This window comes from Heterodontus francisci, unplaced genomic scaffold (assembly GCF_036365525.1).
Source record: "Heterodontus francisci isolate sHetFra1 unplaced genomic scaffold, sHetFra1.hap1 HAP1_SCAFFOLD_58, whole genome shotgun sequence".
Lineage (NCBI taxonomy): Eukaryota > Metazoa > Chordata > Chondrichthyes > Heterodontiformes > Heterodontidae > Heterodontus > Heterodontus francisci.
Window position 1 is genome coordinate 5,328,201 of NW_027142006.1, and position 16,706 is coordinate 5,344,906.

A 16,706-nucleotide genomic window follows, 5' to 3' on the forward strand; every position below is an offset into this window, starting at 1 on the left:
TATTTCATATTTGCAATATGCTTGAGAAGTTTCCGTATCAACATTTATGTCTGTGTCTTGTGAACTTTAACTGAGAATTCAAATTTCATGATGAATTTCATTCACAGGAGAAGACAGCCTCTGTGAAGGATGTGAGTTTGGAATGGCTCTTCCTCCTCGTCCGGAAATTCAGTGCTGATATTTCAAAGGCAACTTCTTTGATACAAATTTGTTCACAGTTGCATTCAACCTGGAAAAAAAGCTCGACCTTAATCTCACTGAAGGAAAGTGTGACCGTGTTGTATGTTTCAAAGTGTGTGTGTCATTATGTGTTGCTTGTGACTGAGACTGGGACACGACACAAGTGGGAGGGTTGATCTGAGGTTTGGAATATTTCTCAGTCAGGAACAAGAAAAATCAAAGGAACCAAATAAGAAAACCATTGTCTCATGTGGTTACCGAGAAACGGTGAGGAGATATCAAACTTTGTTCTATTCAAAACAGCTGTGAACTTTGACCTTTCCTGCCTTTTCTCAACAGTATTTGAAGTGTCTCGGTAACAATGTTCAGTGTTGATGAGAGTGGGGTCTGGGTGAGCATCTGCTGAGTGTGACAGGGTCAGGACTGGATGCAGGAAGTTCTCTGACAGTCTCTCTCTCTCGCTGTTGGGTTTGAGTTGATTTTCAACTGGGAGCAGCTGGTTTTTCGATAAATGAAGGAAGTTCCCTCTCTCCATTTTTTTCTGACAGATAGTGTAGTATAAGGATGTAAAGGGTTAATGCTGAAGACAGTGGGATCAACCCCTCCCACTGTCTGAGTGATGATGTAACAGACAAATGAGATGAGGTTTGGGAGAAGAGAGAGCAGCACCAAGGATGCCAGCTTAGGAGGCTTGAAGAGTGTGTATATAGTATTGTGTAAATTAGAAAAGAGTTCTTAGTTCTTTCAGCTGGAAATGTGTCCAGAAAATATTGATAAAGTCACAATTTTATAATTCAGGAGTCGGAACACAGATATTAACTCCAAGTGACAGTTCTGGGTTCATTTAACAAAAGTAGAGAATAATATTACTCACTGCTTGAAATCCCCCAGTGAGGAGACAGTTAAACAAATGATCTGTTGGGGCATCCTTCGATCCAAGGTTTCGACAGCACTTAATCTCCCTTTCTGGTGAAATTCTCTGTTATTTGCAACGTTTTTATCCAGCTTTGATGGGTGAGTGAAAAAACTGAAAAAAGTGAACAGCTCCATCCTTTCTTTTCTTTCTTCTTCCCTTCTTTCCATCAGTTTCTCTTTTCTGTCCCAGATCAATGAGAATCCCAATTTAATCTGCTGTTTTATCCATTCCAATCAGAATTCAACATTCCAATCAAATCTATTTGTTATTCCACAGTGTCTCTCCATGTGTTTTATTCTGTTGTATTCTCTCACAGTCTGATTGATGATCAATGTTACATCTCACTCTCTGTTCTGGTGAAGATCAGAAGCCGTAATATCTGTTTGCACCACCCACCAAGTCGGCCTGAGGCTGTGCCTCGCTGATCATGTGGAGTTAGGAACATAGGAACATAGGAGCAGGAGTCGGCCATTCAGCCCATCGAGCCTGCCCCACCATTCAATATGATCATGGCTGATCGTCCACTTCAATGCCCTTTTCCCACACTTTCCTCATATTCCCTTATGTCATTTGTATTTAGAAATCTGTCAATCTCTGCTTTAAACATACTCAATGACTGAGCTTCCACAGCCCTCTGGGGTAGAGAATTCCAAAGATTCACAAACCTCTGAGTCAAGAAATTTCTCCTCATCTCTGTCCTAAGCGGCTACTCCCTTATTTTGAAATTCCTTCCCTTGGTTCTCGGCTCCCCAACCAGGGATCTTAGCTGCTTCTACCCTGACTGTCGTTTAAGTATTTTGTAGGTTTCAATGAGATCACCTCCCATTCTTTGAAACTCTAGAGAATACAGCCCCAGTTTCTCCAACCTTTCTTCATACAACAGTCCCACCATCCCTGGAAGAAGTCTGATGAACCTTCGTTGAACTCCCTCCATGGCAATAATATCCTTCCTAAGGTAAGGAGACAAAAACTGTATTCCAAGTGCGGTCTAACCAAGTTTCTGTACAATTGAAGCAAGAATTCACGACTCCCGTACTCAAATCCTCTTGCGATAAAGGCTAACATACTTTGAGCTTTCCTAATTGCTTGCTGCACCTGCATGTTAGCTTTCAGTGACTTATTGACAAGGACACCCAGATCACCCTTATATTCTATACCTCAGCTAATAAAGGAAAGGATTCCATATACCTGCTGAACCACCTTTTTGACCTGTCCTGCTACCTTCAGGGATCTGTGGACATTCGCTCCAACGTCCCTCACTTCCTCTACACCGTTCAGTGTTCTCCCATTAATTCTGTATTCCTTTGCCTTTTTTGACCTCCCAAATGCATCAGCTCACACTTGTCCAATTTGAATTCCATTTGCCACTATTCTCCCCACCTGACCAGTCTATTGATTTCTTCCTGCAGTGTACAGCTATCCTCCTCGCTATCAACAACACGGACAATTTTCATGTCATCTGCAATCGTCTTGATTATGCCCTCTACATTCATGTCCAAATCATTAATTTATACCACAAAAAGCAGGGAACCTAGTTCTGAGCCCTGTGGAACACCACTTGAAACAGACCTCGAGTTGCACAAACACCCGTACCCAATTCCTTTTTGCTTCCTGACACCGAGTCTATTTTATGTCCAGCTTGCTACATTCCCCTGGATCCCATGTGCTTTTATTTTTTTTAACCGGTTTGTCATGTGGGACCTTGTCAAAAGTCTTGCTAAAATCCATGTAGGCCACATCAACTGCACTACCCTCACAATCCTCATTGTTACTTCTTCAAAAAATTCACTCAAGATAGTCAGACAGGAGCTTCCCTTAACAAATCCATGCTGATGATACTTGATTAATCTGAGCCTTTCTAAGTGACAGTTTATCCTGTCTCTCAGAATTAATTCCAATAATTCACCCACTATTGAGGTTAGGCTGACTGGCCTTTAATTATTCGGTCTTGCTTCCTTTTTCAACAATGGTGCAATGTTGGCAATAAAAACAAAATGTACTGCAAATACACAGCAGATCTGGCAGCATCTGTGGAGAGAGAAGCAAAGTTAACATTTCAGGTCAGTGACTTTTCATCAGAACAGATATGTTAACTTTGTTTCTCTCTCCACAGATGCTGCCAGACCTGCTGTGTATTTCCAGCACTAATAGTTTTTATTTCAGATTTGCAGCATCTGCAGAATTTTGTTTTTATTGCAGAGACCTCCAATCCTCTGACATCACACCTGTATCCAGTGAGGGATTGGAAACTGATGGTCAGACCTTCCACTATTTCCTCACTGGCTTCTTTTAACAGCCTGGGGTACATTTCATCCGGCCCTGATGATTTATCCACTTTCAAGGATGTTCATCCCATTTATACTTCTTCTCCCCCTCAGTTTATCATGTCCAATGCTTCACACTCCTTCTCCTTAATTATAATGTCTGCATCACCCCCTCATTTGTGAAGACAGTAAAGTATTCATTAACAAACATACCAACATCTTCAACCCTGACACATAGGTTACTTTTTAGTTCTTTGATGGGCCCTACTTTTTCCTCTGTTGCCTCTTACTCCCATGTATTGAAGAAATATCTTTGAATTCGTTTTGATTTTGCTTGTCAAAATTCTTTCATGCTCTGTGTTTTTCACCACTGCTCCCAAATGCCTGTAGTCATGTCAAAGCACAACTTGTCAGAAGTGGGATTTAAACCAACCCCTCCAGAGAGCGTTGTGATCTGAATGCACCATTTCAGACTGCTTGACCATCCTGTCTACCCCATGTGGATGCTTAATGCTGAGGTAGTTATCCATTATTTGTGAAAGTATTTGTGAGATTGTGGAAATGTCTGGAAGAGGAAAGACCAGCGGGAACTCTCGGTCCAAGGCCAAGTCTCGCTCCTCCCGGGCTGGACTGCAGTTCCCGGTGGGCCGTGTTCACAGGCTCCTGAGAAAGGGTAACTATGCTGAGCGTGTGGGTGCGGGAGCCCCGGTCTATCTGGCTGCTGTGCTCGAGTATCTGACCGCTGAAATCCTCGAGCTGGCCGGTAACGCGGCCCGGGACAACAAGAAGACCCGCATCATCCCCAGACACCTGCAGCTGGCCGTCCGCAACGACGAGGAGCTCAACATGCTGCTGGGAGGAGTGATCATCGCACAGGGCGGGGTGCTGCCTAATATCTAGGCCGTGCTGCTGCCCAAGAAAACCAGCGCTCAGAGCTACCAGAAAAAGGAAAGCGGCCAAAATGTCATCTAATAACCCAAAGGCTCTTTTCAGAGCCACCCACAGTCTCTGTGAAAGGGCTGATTACTGTCTAATTCCAGCATGTCAGTAACAGGACAGAATAGGATCTATTTAAAATGTTTAAGCAACTATTTCAGTGGCTTCTCACTGTCCCCCTGATCCCTGTGTGAAGGGAATTACCAATGGTCTAATTTATTCCTTTCCACACCAAGTTCGAGTTATTGGTCCCTTAAGGTTGCTGAATGGAGTCTTTTACCGCCAGTTACAGATAAGAAATGGGAAAAAAATGACAGGTTAAAACTGTGCGTAAAATAGCGCCAGGAATTTGTGGCGAAAATAGCGGAATAAACAAAGGTTTTTAAAGGTTGGTGGAAAATATTTTACGAACAACTTTAAATAGATTTTCCAGTAATCACTTCTTTCCGACACTGAAGTTGGCGCCTTTTGCGAATTCAAACTTTCTGCCAGGTCGACAATTTAAACCAATGTAATAAAAACAATAAATGCTGGAACCACTCAGCAGGTCTGGCAGCATCTGTGGAACGAGAAGCAGAGTTAACGTTTTGGATCCGGAACTGTTCGCACCCACACTGTTTGGGATCATCTTTTCCCTGCTGCTCTCATATGCATTCAAGTCTTCAGAAGAAGGAATTTTCCTCCACACATGATCAGGAGGCAGGTTGTTCAACCTTGCCTGTCTAAGAGCGAAGACCAAAGTACGGAAAGTCCTCATCAGGGAACTCCTCCTTGCTGACAATGCTGCATTAACATCTCACACTGAAGAGTGTCTGCAGAGTCTCATCGACAGGTTTGCGACTGCCTGCAACGAATGTGGCCTAACCATCAGCCTCAAGAAAACGAACATCATGGGACAGGATGTCAGAAATGCTCCCTCCATTAATATCAGCAACCACACTCTGGAAGTGGTTCAAGACTTCACCTACCTAGGCTCAACTATCACCAGTAACCTGTCTCTCGATGCAGAAATCAACAAGTGCATGGGAAAGGCTTCCACTGCTATGTCCAGACTGGCCAAGAGAGTGTGGGAAAATGGCGCACTGACACGGAACACAAAAGTCCAAGTGTATCAAGCCTGTGTCCTCAGTATCTTGCTCTACAGCAGCGAGGCCTGGACAACATATGTCAGCCAAGAGCGACGCCTCAATTCATTCCATTTTCGCTGCTTCCGGAGAATCCTTGGCATCAGGTGGCAGGACCGTATCTCTAACACAGAAGTCCTCGAGGTGACCAACATCCCCAGCTTATAGGCCCGACTGAGCCAGCGGCGCCTGAGATGGCTTGGCCATGTGAGCTGCATGGAAGATAGCAGGATACCCAAGGACACATTGTACAGAGAGCTCGCCACTGGTATCAGACCCACCGGCCATCCATGTCTCCACTTTAAAGACGTCTGCAAATGCGACATGAAGTTCTGTGACATTGATCACAAGTCATGGGAGTCAGTTGCCAGTGATCGCCAGAGCTGGCGGGCAGCCATAAAGGCGGGGCTATAGTGCGGCGAGTTGAAGAGACTTAGCAGTTGGCAGGAAAAAAGACAGAAGCGCAAGGGGAGAGCCAACTGCATAACAGCCCTGACAACCAATTTTATCTGCAGCACCTGTGGAAGAGTCTGTCACTCTCCAATTGGTCTTTATAGCCACTCCAGGCACAGCTCCACAAACAACTGACCACCTCCAGGCGCTTACCCATTGTCTCTCGAGACAAGGAGGCCAAAGAAGAAGGTGTGGCATTTCACTGAGGGCATGAGTCGACTGGGGAAATAACTAACTGTGGAACCTCAGGCACTGTTTACACAGCCCGTTTAGAAAATCAAATCCACTGCACATCCTTGCTGCAAGTGAAATGTCAAATTCGGGGATTCCAGTTTTATTCCCGAATACAGCACAGATTTATTCCAGTCAGTTCTGAACAGCCTATCCCAGCTCCCGTTTCCAGGTCACTGCTCTCTCTGTGTGAGGCGGTGGGTGGCTCTTAGAAGAGCCTTTGTTGTGTGTTTGCTGGAAAGGGTCGAGTTGTTCAGCCGCCGAATCCGTGGAGTGCGGCCCTGCTGTTTCAGAACGTACACCACATCCATGGCAGTGACCGTCTTGCGCTTGGCGTGCTCAGTGTAGGTGACCGCATCCCTGATCACATTCCCGCGAGTCCCCTCATAGATCAAACCCGAGAACCGCTTGACCCCGCCGCGGCGAGCCAGGCGGCGGATTGCTGGTTTAGTGATGCCCTGGATATTATCACGAAGCACTTTGTGGTGCCGCTTTGCTCCGCCTTTTTAGTACCTCCCTCTCTCAATTTGTACCCTCTCCATTGCCTCCACTCTCTTCACTTCCACTGATATTTTGTCCAATTCCACTTCCTTAGTGATCACTGATACAAAATACTCATTAAGTAGATTAACATTGCCCTGCACTTCCAAGCATATATTACCCTCTTTGTCCCTAATCGGCCGCACTCTACCTCTTACTACCCACTTATCATTTACATGCTGCTCAAAGATTTTTGGGTTCCTTTTCATGTTGACTGCCAGTCTATTCTCATAGAAATAGAGAATAAGCTAAATATAGAAGATATAAATATTTCGCATCCTTGATGAGGTGGAACTTTTTTCTGTTGTGGGTGGTAATGACTTGGCCCACGAGTGTGGTGGAAGCAGAGACAATCAATGATTTGAAAGGGAAATTGGATGGATACTTGAAGGAAAGAAACTTGCAGGAGGAAAGGGATCGAGCTGGTGAGTGGAACTGACTAGATTGCTCCAAGGAGAGCCAGCATGGACATGATGGGCCAAAGGACCACGTTCTGTGCTGTAAATAACTCTGTGTTGTTTCTCAAATTCAATCCACTGGTGCTTGGTAAATAATTTCAAAGTAAATTGTGCAACTGGAAAATCAGAACCAAGGCAAGGGACGCGTAAGGAAGCAGAATTGCTGAAGCCCGGGATTGAACCTGGGTTCCCATGGATCAGATACTCCTCCACTAGGGATCCACTAGGGATCATCCAAGTTACTTTTAAATCCTCCCATGGGTCCACATGTCAGACTGAGTTCCATGTTGTAGAATCAAGCAAAGGAAATCTGCTCAGTTCCAAAACTATCAGCAAATTGAAGCTGATTGCGATCAACATCATCAGAGGTCAGAACGACCTGGTGAAAGAAGACACCCTGAAGAAGGATCCACAATTATTCAAAGACATCAGCAAAGTAAAAAAGAAGAAAATCGATGATAAAAACAGAAAGTGCTGGAAAAACTGAGCAGGTCTGGCAGCATCTGTGGAGAGAGAAGCAGAGTTAACATTTCAGGTCAGTGAACCTTCTTCAGAACTGGCAGATATAAGAAATGTAAAGGATTTTAAGCAAGTAAAGTGCGGGTGGGGCAAAAGATAACAAAGGAGAAGGTATTGATAGGACAAGGTCACGGAATAGCTTAACAGAAGGAGAGGGCGGGGGAAGTGGGGGTTGGAGAGGGTGGGGGGACATAGCGGGGGAAGTGAGGGGAGAGGGCGGGGAGAGGGGTGGGAAGCAAGTAGAGAGCGTGGGGGAAGCGGGGAGAGAGTGTGGGGGAAGCAAGTAGAGAGCGTGGGGGAAGTGGGGAGGGAGCGGCCGAAGACGGTGGTGGCGGTGGGTGTGCTCTCCTCCTGCTCCCCGCTCTCTCCGGACATTCTCCCCCGCCTGATCTCTCTGGCCATTCCCTGCTGCCATGTAAACACATGGCCTTTGTTTTGCTTTACATTGCCTTTGTGTGATTATTTGAGCAGCGCCATCTTTAGTCCTGGCAGCTGCCAGAACGTCGCTGACTGGGACGTTTTATTTGAACAGGCTGCTTTTGCACATGTGCTGATGCAGCGCCACCTAGTGGTGGCATTGTCAGCAAATGCAGCCTTTCATTTCCTGGAATGTTCGTGCGTGTTTTCTTTTGTACCTGTCAGTGCCTGGGAGGAGAGAGTCAGCTTCTCTTCGTAACCGTGAATTTCTGGTGTGACAATGTGGGTTTTTACTCTGTATGTTTCAATTTTTGATCTGTGACTGTTTGTTTCTGCTATTGCGATGTGAGTTTCACCACCTATCTTTCAACAACTTGTATGTGAGCATCAGCTTTTGTCCAGATCTATCAGTTTCTGATATAGAGTCATAGAGTTATACAGCACAGAAACAGGCCCTTCGGCCCATCGTGTCTGTGCCAGCCATCAAGCACCTAACTATTCCATTTCCCATTATCCAGCACTTGGCCCGTAGCCTTGTATGCTATGGCATTTCAAGTGCTCATCTAAATACTTCTAAAATGTTGTGAGGGTTCCTGCCTCTACCACCCCTTCAGGCAGTGTGTTCCAGATTCCAACCACCCTCTGGGTAAAATTTTTTCCTCAAATCCCCTCTAAGCCTCCTGCCCCTTACCTTAAATCTACGCCCTCTGGTTATTAACCCCTTTGCTAATGGAAATACTTTCTTCCTATCTAAACTATCAATGCCCTTCATAATTCTGTATAGCTCTCCCCTCAGCCTTCTCTGCTCTAAGGAAAACAACCCTCGATTTTTCAGTCTCTCTTCATAGCTGAAATTCCCCAGTCCAGGCAACATCCTGGTGAATCTCCTCTGCACCCTCTCCAGGGCAATCACATCCTTCCTATCATGTGGTGCCCAGAACAGTACACAGTACTCCATCTGTGGCCTAACTAGCATTTTATACAGCTCCATCATAACGCCCTGCTCTTATATTCTATGCCTCAGACGATCTATATCGTCCTGTAATCTAATATTTACGACACCACCAATTTTCGTGTCATGTGTGAGAAAGGGTTTGATTCTATCCCTATCAATTTCTGTTACATGCATGTGCTTTTAATCTGCACCTCCTCTAAGTGAGTGTGTTTTATTCTCTGTAATGGTCTGTCTCTTGTAGGTGAGTCTGTGTTTTGCTTTTTATCTCTCAGTCTTCCATGTATGAGCCTGGTTTTGTACCTACTTTTCTTTGTACCTTGCAGTATGGATATGGAAGAGAGGTTTTTACACATTACCTGCCAAATCCTGCGAAATGATTTTTGGGTTTCACACAGTATCTGTCAGTTTCTTGTCTAGGCCTGTTGTTTTAATCTGTCCCTGGCATTTGCTGGTTTGTTAGTGTGGGGTTTACACTGTACCTGTCAGTTTCTCAGATGTGAGTGTTGGTTTCACTTTGTATAGAATCATAGATCACAGAATACTTACAGCACAAAAGGAGGTTTCAGCTCATCGTGCTTGTGCTGCCTCTCTGCACAAGCAACTCAGCTCATGCCACATCGTCATGTATTCCATGAAAACCTGATTTTTTTTTCTCGTCAGATAATTATCATATATCCTTTTGAAAGCTATGGTTGAACCTTCCTCCGTCACACTCTCAGGCAGTACATATCAGATCTTAACCACTCGCTGCGTAAAAAAAGGTTTTTCCTCATGTTGCCTTTGGTTCTTTTCCCAATCACCTTAAATCGGTGTCCTCTGCTTACTCAGCCATGAGTAATATTTCCCATTGCTTTCTCAGCACTGATGAATTGTGAGGTGGGAGACAGCCAGAAGTCCCACTGAGCTGCACTGACTCCCAGCTGAAAAAGAAATGAGATAAAGTTCAATCTTTCACAGCGAGATGCTGCAGAGAGTTAAGAGTCCCGAATGAAAGTGAGACTTTCTCATACTGTTGTTGAATTTCATTTCAAACACTCCTTGTACTCTCTGCTACTGAAGCCGAAAAATAGGGAAAATCTAAATAGCACTCAAACTCACAACCCTGAGATTAAACGTCCCATGATTGACAGACTGAACTGTCACTTCTACTCCACCTCTGTTTGGATGGATGCAACTGTATGCTCCAATGCAAGGGCAGCTTTCAAATCCTCCCATAGATCCACATGTCAGACTGAGTTCCATGTTGTAAACTCAAGCAAAGGAAATCTGCTCACTTCCAAAACTATCAGCAAATTGAAGCTGATTACGATCAACATCATCAGAGGTCAGAACTACCTGGTGAAAGAAGACACCCTGAAGAAGGATCCACAATTATTCAAAGTCATCGACAAAGTGAAAAACAAGAAAATCGATGAGCCAATCCAAGCCAAACAGAAACAATTGAAGAATTCCATTCCAGACCAGAACACAATTTTGTTGCTTTTGGAGCCAGGTCTCAGTTAATGCTAGAATATGGCTACCTGCCTGACCCTAACCCGACGGGTCCTGATGACATGTGTCGGGTTTGGGTCGCTCCTCCGGGTTCGGCATTTGGGTTCGGCATTCGGGCTCAGGTCAGGCCGGGCTGGGTCAGACACACTCGAATACTCTAAATGCCTTGTGTTCGAATTGTGTTAGTGAAACACTGGAAACTGCAGATCTTTTGAAGTGTACTTCCTACTCTGCTTGGTATTTCAACTTACTGTGTACTAATCAATAAACAGTTTTTGTGTACATTGTAGCAGAACTCAGCCACAGGCGCATAATTATCCGGTTAGCTCTTTCTTGCCCTTTCCTGATTCTAGGGGTGTTGAAGGTCTTTGCCATTTTAATCTTAATGAAATATTTACAATGTAATCAGTTGCTGCACTGTTGTGTAATAAGATGTTTTTAATGAGTTCTATTTTTCATTGACACAAATTTAACCTTTTTGTGTTTTGGTTTCTCTCTTGGTTTTCCTTCGTGCTTTGTATTATTGGTGACAAAAGCAGTTGAACAGCTTCAATCTGCATTAATAGCAACTTCACCCTTTTCTTTAAGTGCACAGTTTCCAAATGAATTGACTGCATCCCGTAAGGGGTTGGCAAGACGTCTCGTGCCTGCCTCAAAACATATTGTATTGAATAAAGATTGTAAAGTAAAGGAGGCTTGTAATGCAAATTAAGAGATTTATAGGGGAAAGACAATGAATTATGCTCTGAATTTGGAATATATTTAATTAATTAAGTGTCAGACTTGATAAATCGCTGCTTTTAGTTTAATGTGGCCTCAGTGTTTATGGATAATTAGTGAAATTAAGAGGCATTTTTTATATACAAAGCTGGGCATTAGTACTTAATAGTTGATAAATAATTTTGAATATATTTTAATTTCTTTATTCATTTGACACGGGTAAATACGAAGCAGTCTTAAATAAGTTAATTTTTTTTTTGTAAAATCTGATTCCCAGATTAAAATATTAGATCAAGGGAGAAATTTCAAAGATTACTGGACCAGTAATCCAGAGGCCTAGACTCAAGATCCAGTGACAGACAGGACGTTAAGGCGGGAAACACTCTGCACTAGTCTGCAGTGAGCGATTCCATCGAAGGTAGAGCACAATCTCTTTAATAAAAGAATGTATATTTTATAATAATTAATCACTCAAGACCTTCCTGGTCTCTGCATCTCAGCTGCTCTCTGGATAAACTTGCAGAAAGTATTTCAACCTGTAAAGCAGGAGTCTAGGGAATGTATAATGATATTTTCTAGCCTTCTGGCAATATTTTAATCAATACAGTGTGAGACAAACTGTCTGGGCACAACTCCATGACTTTCTCTTTAACCAGTGACCTAACAATCACTAACTTCTATGGTAACAATCTTCAGCTCATCACCTCCGGTACATAGCTCTAATCTTAATGTACATTTAAACAACCTTTCAAGTCCAGTTACAGTTTTTGTTGCCTTATCTGCACAAGCTTAAAAAGTGAAAAACGGAAGCAAGTTTAACTGAACATTCTGGTGGTCGGTTCGGGCACGGGAAAAAATGAAAGGACTCGGACCAGGTCGGATGTGGTGCTGTCAGGCTTGGGTCGGGTTACATTTGCTGACCCGAGCAGGCCTTTAGTTACTGTTGCAACCTTATATTCCCACTTGACAATCTGTATATTTTGTTCATTTCAATTTTGTCGACAAGCTCTTTGAATCCAGTTCCCCGGTCCTCAAGCAGGCTCAGTTTGGAAATCGATTCCGCTTTCCGGAAGGCTGAAACCAATCGATGACCTTAAACTAAAAATGGCAACAGAGAAGGGCTCGTCTGGGATTTGAACGCAGGACCTCTCGCATGTTAATCATTTATACACCCAAAGTGAGAATCATGCCCCGAGACCAACGAGCCACGATTGGTGAACTTTTTATTTGCTCCTGTGGAATTTCACTGGCGCCCACAGCCGATCATCCATTTTTTTCTGATCAAAGCAACATCCTGCAAAGCTGAAATAAAAACAGAAAGTGCAGGAAATGCTCAGCACCTCGGGCAGCATCTGTGGAGAGAGAATCAGAATTAACATTTCAGGGTTTTCACCTTTTGTTTGAGCCATCTTTTCAGACTGCTTCTGTCCATCCAATCTCACTTTTTATTCTATCCACATTCTAAAGGTGATACAGTGGTGAGCACTGCAATCTCACAACTCCAATGACCCAGGTTTAGTTCTGAGTACTGCTTGTGTGGAATTTGCAAGTGACACTTTTTCAAATGCATTCGTAAAATCCAAATAAACAACATCCACTGCATTCCATTCATCAACTTTCTCAGATAGTTTATAAAAAAATGCAGTTAGATTTGTCAAGCATGAACTCCCATTTATAAATCCATGCCCACTCTCCTCAGTTAACTCAAACCTCTCCAAATTTGATTAGATTATGGATACAGCAGTGAAACAGGCCCTTCAACCCACCAAGTCTGTGCCGAACATCAACCACCCATTTACACTAATCCCATATTCCGACCAAACATCCCCACCTGTCCCTATATTTCCCTACCACCTACCTATACTAGTGACAATTTATAATGGCCAATTTACCTATCAACCTGCAAGTCTTTTGGCTTGTGGGAGGAAACCGGAGCACCCGGAGAAAACCCACGTAGACACAGGGAGAACTTGCAAACTCCACACAGGCAGTACCCAGAATCGAACGCGGGTCCCTGGAACTGTGAGGCTGCGGTGAAAACCACTGTGCCGCCCAAATGACTTCAATTTTTTTCCCTAACCTGTTGGTTTCATGCTGATAGCAAGCTCACCATGGAGCATGTATTTGGCAATGTGACCGTCATTCATTTGGCCCAGTCAACAGAGTCACCGCTGACTCAAGAGGGCAAACATGCTGTGGATCACTGCACGCTGGTGTACTTCCGCATTCGGCACTCTTTCCTGCCAGGAGATGGCCAATATCCATCTGAGACAGCGGAGGTGGAAGCTGTTCAGCTGCTTTCCTTGGCTTATATAAGTTGTTGATGCTTCTCTACTATAAAGGAGGGTGCTGAGATCACAAGCCTGTTACACGTGGAGCTTTGTATCGTTCAGTTTGCTGTCGGTTCACACTCATCTTCTCAACTTTGACATGACAGCTGCAGCATTGACAATCCTGGTGCTGATTTCAGTATCAAGGGACAGATTGCTGGTGATTGTTGATCCAAGGTATGTGAAGCTGTTGACAACCTCCAAAGTGAGATTGTCGATGTTGATGGAAGGTGGAGTCTCTACGTCCTGGCCCATAACTTTGACCTTCCTGAGGCTGATCGTCAGTCCAAATTCCTTGCAGGCCAGGGAGAAGCTATCTACAAGCTGCTGTAAGTGAACTTCATTAAGGGATGTCAGCGCAGCATCATCAGCAAACAGCAACTCACAGACTAGGAATTTACCCACTTTGGTCTTGGCGCACAGTCTTGCCAAGTTGCACAGCTTGTCGTCAGCTCTGATGTGCAGGTGAACACCCCCATCTGAGTCACTGAAAGCGTACAATAGCAGCATGGAGAAGAATACACCAATTATAAAGGATGTGATAACTAGACAGTTAGAAAATAATGATATGATTGGGCAGAGTCAACATAGATTTATGAAAAGGAAAACAGGTTTGAAAAACCTGTTGAGTTTTTTGAGGATTTTACCTGCAGAACAGATAAAGGAGAACCAGTGGATGTGTGGTATTTGCATTTTCCTTTGGTAAGATCCCACACAGGAGGTGAGTAAACAATATTAGAGCACATAGGATTGGGGATAATATACTGGCATGGATTGAGAATTGGTTAACAGACCGAAAACAGAGAGCAGGAATAACGGGTCCTCCTGAGGATGGCAGGCTGTTACTATTGGGGTACTGCAAGGATCAGTGTTGCAGCCACAGCTGTTAACAACCTATATAAATGATTTGGATGTGGGGATTAAATGTAATATTTCCAAGTTTGCAGATGACACAAAGCTCGGTGAAGTGTGAGTTGTGAGGAGGATGCAGAGAGGCTTCCAGGGGACCTGGAGAGGCTAAGTGAATGGGCAAGAACATGGACTATAATGTGAGTAAGTGTGAAGTTATCCACTTTGGTAGAATAAACAGAAAGACAGAGTATTTCTTAAATGGTGAGAGGCTGGGAAGTGTTGATGTCCAAAGGGACCTGGGTGTCCTTGTTCCTGAGACACTAAAAGCTCTTGTGCAGGTGCAGCAATCAATTAGGAAGGCAAATGGTATGTTGGCCTTCACACGAGGGGTCTTGAGTACAGGAGTAAAGATGTCTTGCTGCAATTGTATAGAGCCTTGTTGAATCCGCACTGGAGTATTGTGTACAGTTTGGTCTCCTCATCTAAGGACGGATATACTTGCCATAGAGGGAGTGAAACAGAGGGTCACCAGACTAATCCCTGGGATGGTGGGATTGTCTGATGAGGAAACTGGGCCTGTATTCCTTAAAGTTTCGAAGAATGAGAGGTGATCTCATTGAAACTGACAAAATTCTTACAGGGCGTGATAGTTTGGATGTAGACAGGATGTTTGCCCTGGTTGGTGAGTCTAAAACCAGGGGACATCGTCTCAGAATAAGGAGTAGGCCATTTAAAACTGAGAAAAGGTTGAATTTCTTCACTCAGATGGTGGTGAATCATTGGAATTCTGTACCCCAGAGGGCTGTGGCAGCTCAATCATTGAGCATGTTCAAGACAGAAATTGATAGAAATCTTGATAATCATGATATCAAGGGAGATGGGGATAGCAGGGGAAAGGGGCATAGAGGTAGATAATCAGCCATGATCAAATTGAATGGTCGAGCAGGCTCGACGGGCTGAATGGCCTAGTCCTATGTTCCTCTGTTCCTAAGAGAGTTGGCGCCAGCGCGCAGCCCTGCTTTACCCCACTGCTGATCTTGAAAGTGTCTGATGTTGCTCCATTGTAACTGATGGAACTGTGCATGTTCTTGTGGAAAGAAGAAGAGACCATCTCTGCTGACAAGATCAAAGGCCCTGGTGGTGTTCCTTAAAACATATGTGGCTCTGTGGTGCAATGGATAGTGTGTTGGACCTGATAAATAATGATAGAGAAAATGTTCAAAGGTATGGGTTCGTTTCTCATCAAAGTCTAATTTTGGACCAGAGACACAGGAGCACGACGGAACAGAGAGATAAGAAGTGCGTCAAAAGCACAGACTTGGAGACAGAGCAAGGCAGGAGTGACATCACAATGGAGAGTGAGAGCAGGGAAACAGAGAGCCGCTGGGGTGAGTTTCCAGGATTTGGTTCTTGCTTCGGTGCAGTGGAAGGAGCTGTTTGGTGAGGATCTGTTAAGCTGTGACATCACAGGCAAGCAGGTAGTTCATTGATTTGGAAGAAGCTGCATGTTTGATGACTATCTGGTAAGTGATTAATTTCCATTTTAGTCCTAATGTTTAAAATAGTAAACAAACTAGTGGTAAGCTTAATAAAATACACAATAAAATAAATAATTGAATAAAATAATTAAGTAGTTAATTAGAACACGTTAAGGATGACAGGACAGGTGATGTGTCACAGCTGCAGCATGTGGGAGTTCCTGGATGCCAGTGTGATCCAGGGCAAACACGTCTGCAGTAAGTGTTTGCGGCTCAAAGAGGGAGAAAAAAGGAATGTAGTGGTGGTAGGGGACAGTATAGTAAGGTGGATTGACTCTGTTCTCTGCAGCAAAGAGCAAGAGTCCAGACGGCTGTGTTGCCTGCTGGTGTTCGGATTAAGGACATCTGCTCAGGGCTGGAGTGAAACATACAAAGGGAGGGGGAGGATCCAGTTGTCGTGGTAAATGTCGGTACCAACGACATAGGCAGGAGAAGGATAGAGGTGCTGCATCGTCAGTATGAGGAACTAGGCAGCAAATTAAGAAGCAGAACCTCAAAGGTAATCATCTCTGGATTATTACCTGAGCCACGTGCAAATTGGCATAGGACAAATAAGATTGGAGAAACTTATGCACAGCTCAAAGTCTGGTGTGATAGTAGTGGGTTCTGGTTCGTGGGGCATTGGCACCAGTACTGGGGAAAGAGGTGGCTGTTCCGTTGGGACAGTCTGCACCTGAACCATGCTGGGGCCGGTGTTCTAGCGAGCCACATAACTAGGGAAGTAGAGACGGTTTTAAACTAAATAGTAGGGGCAAGGGATCAAATTTGGGAAGATATGGTGA

General features: G+C 44.2%; 1 protein-coding gene across 1 annotated transcript; it reads left to right on the forward strand.

Annotated features, from left to right (window-relative positions):
- The first annotated feature begins 3,921 nt into the window (after positions 1-3,921).
- On the forward strand, positions 3,922-4,260 carry LOC137365888 (histone H2A-like). Its single transcript, XM_068028132.1, has one exon. The coding sequence runs from the start codon at positions 3,922-3,924 to the stop codon at positions 4,258-4,260; it is 339 nt and encodes a 112-aa protein (XP_067884233.1).
- The last annotated feature ends 12,446 nt before the right edge of the window (positions 4,261-16,706 follow it).

Excerpts from the sequence above, each read along its gene's own strand:
- LOC137365888 (XM_068028132.1), top strand. The coding sequence starts at position 3,922 with ATGTCTGGAAGAGGAAAGACCAGCGGGAACTCTCGGTCCAAGGCCAAG.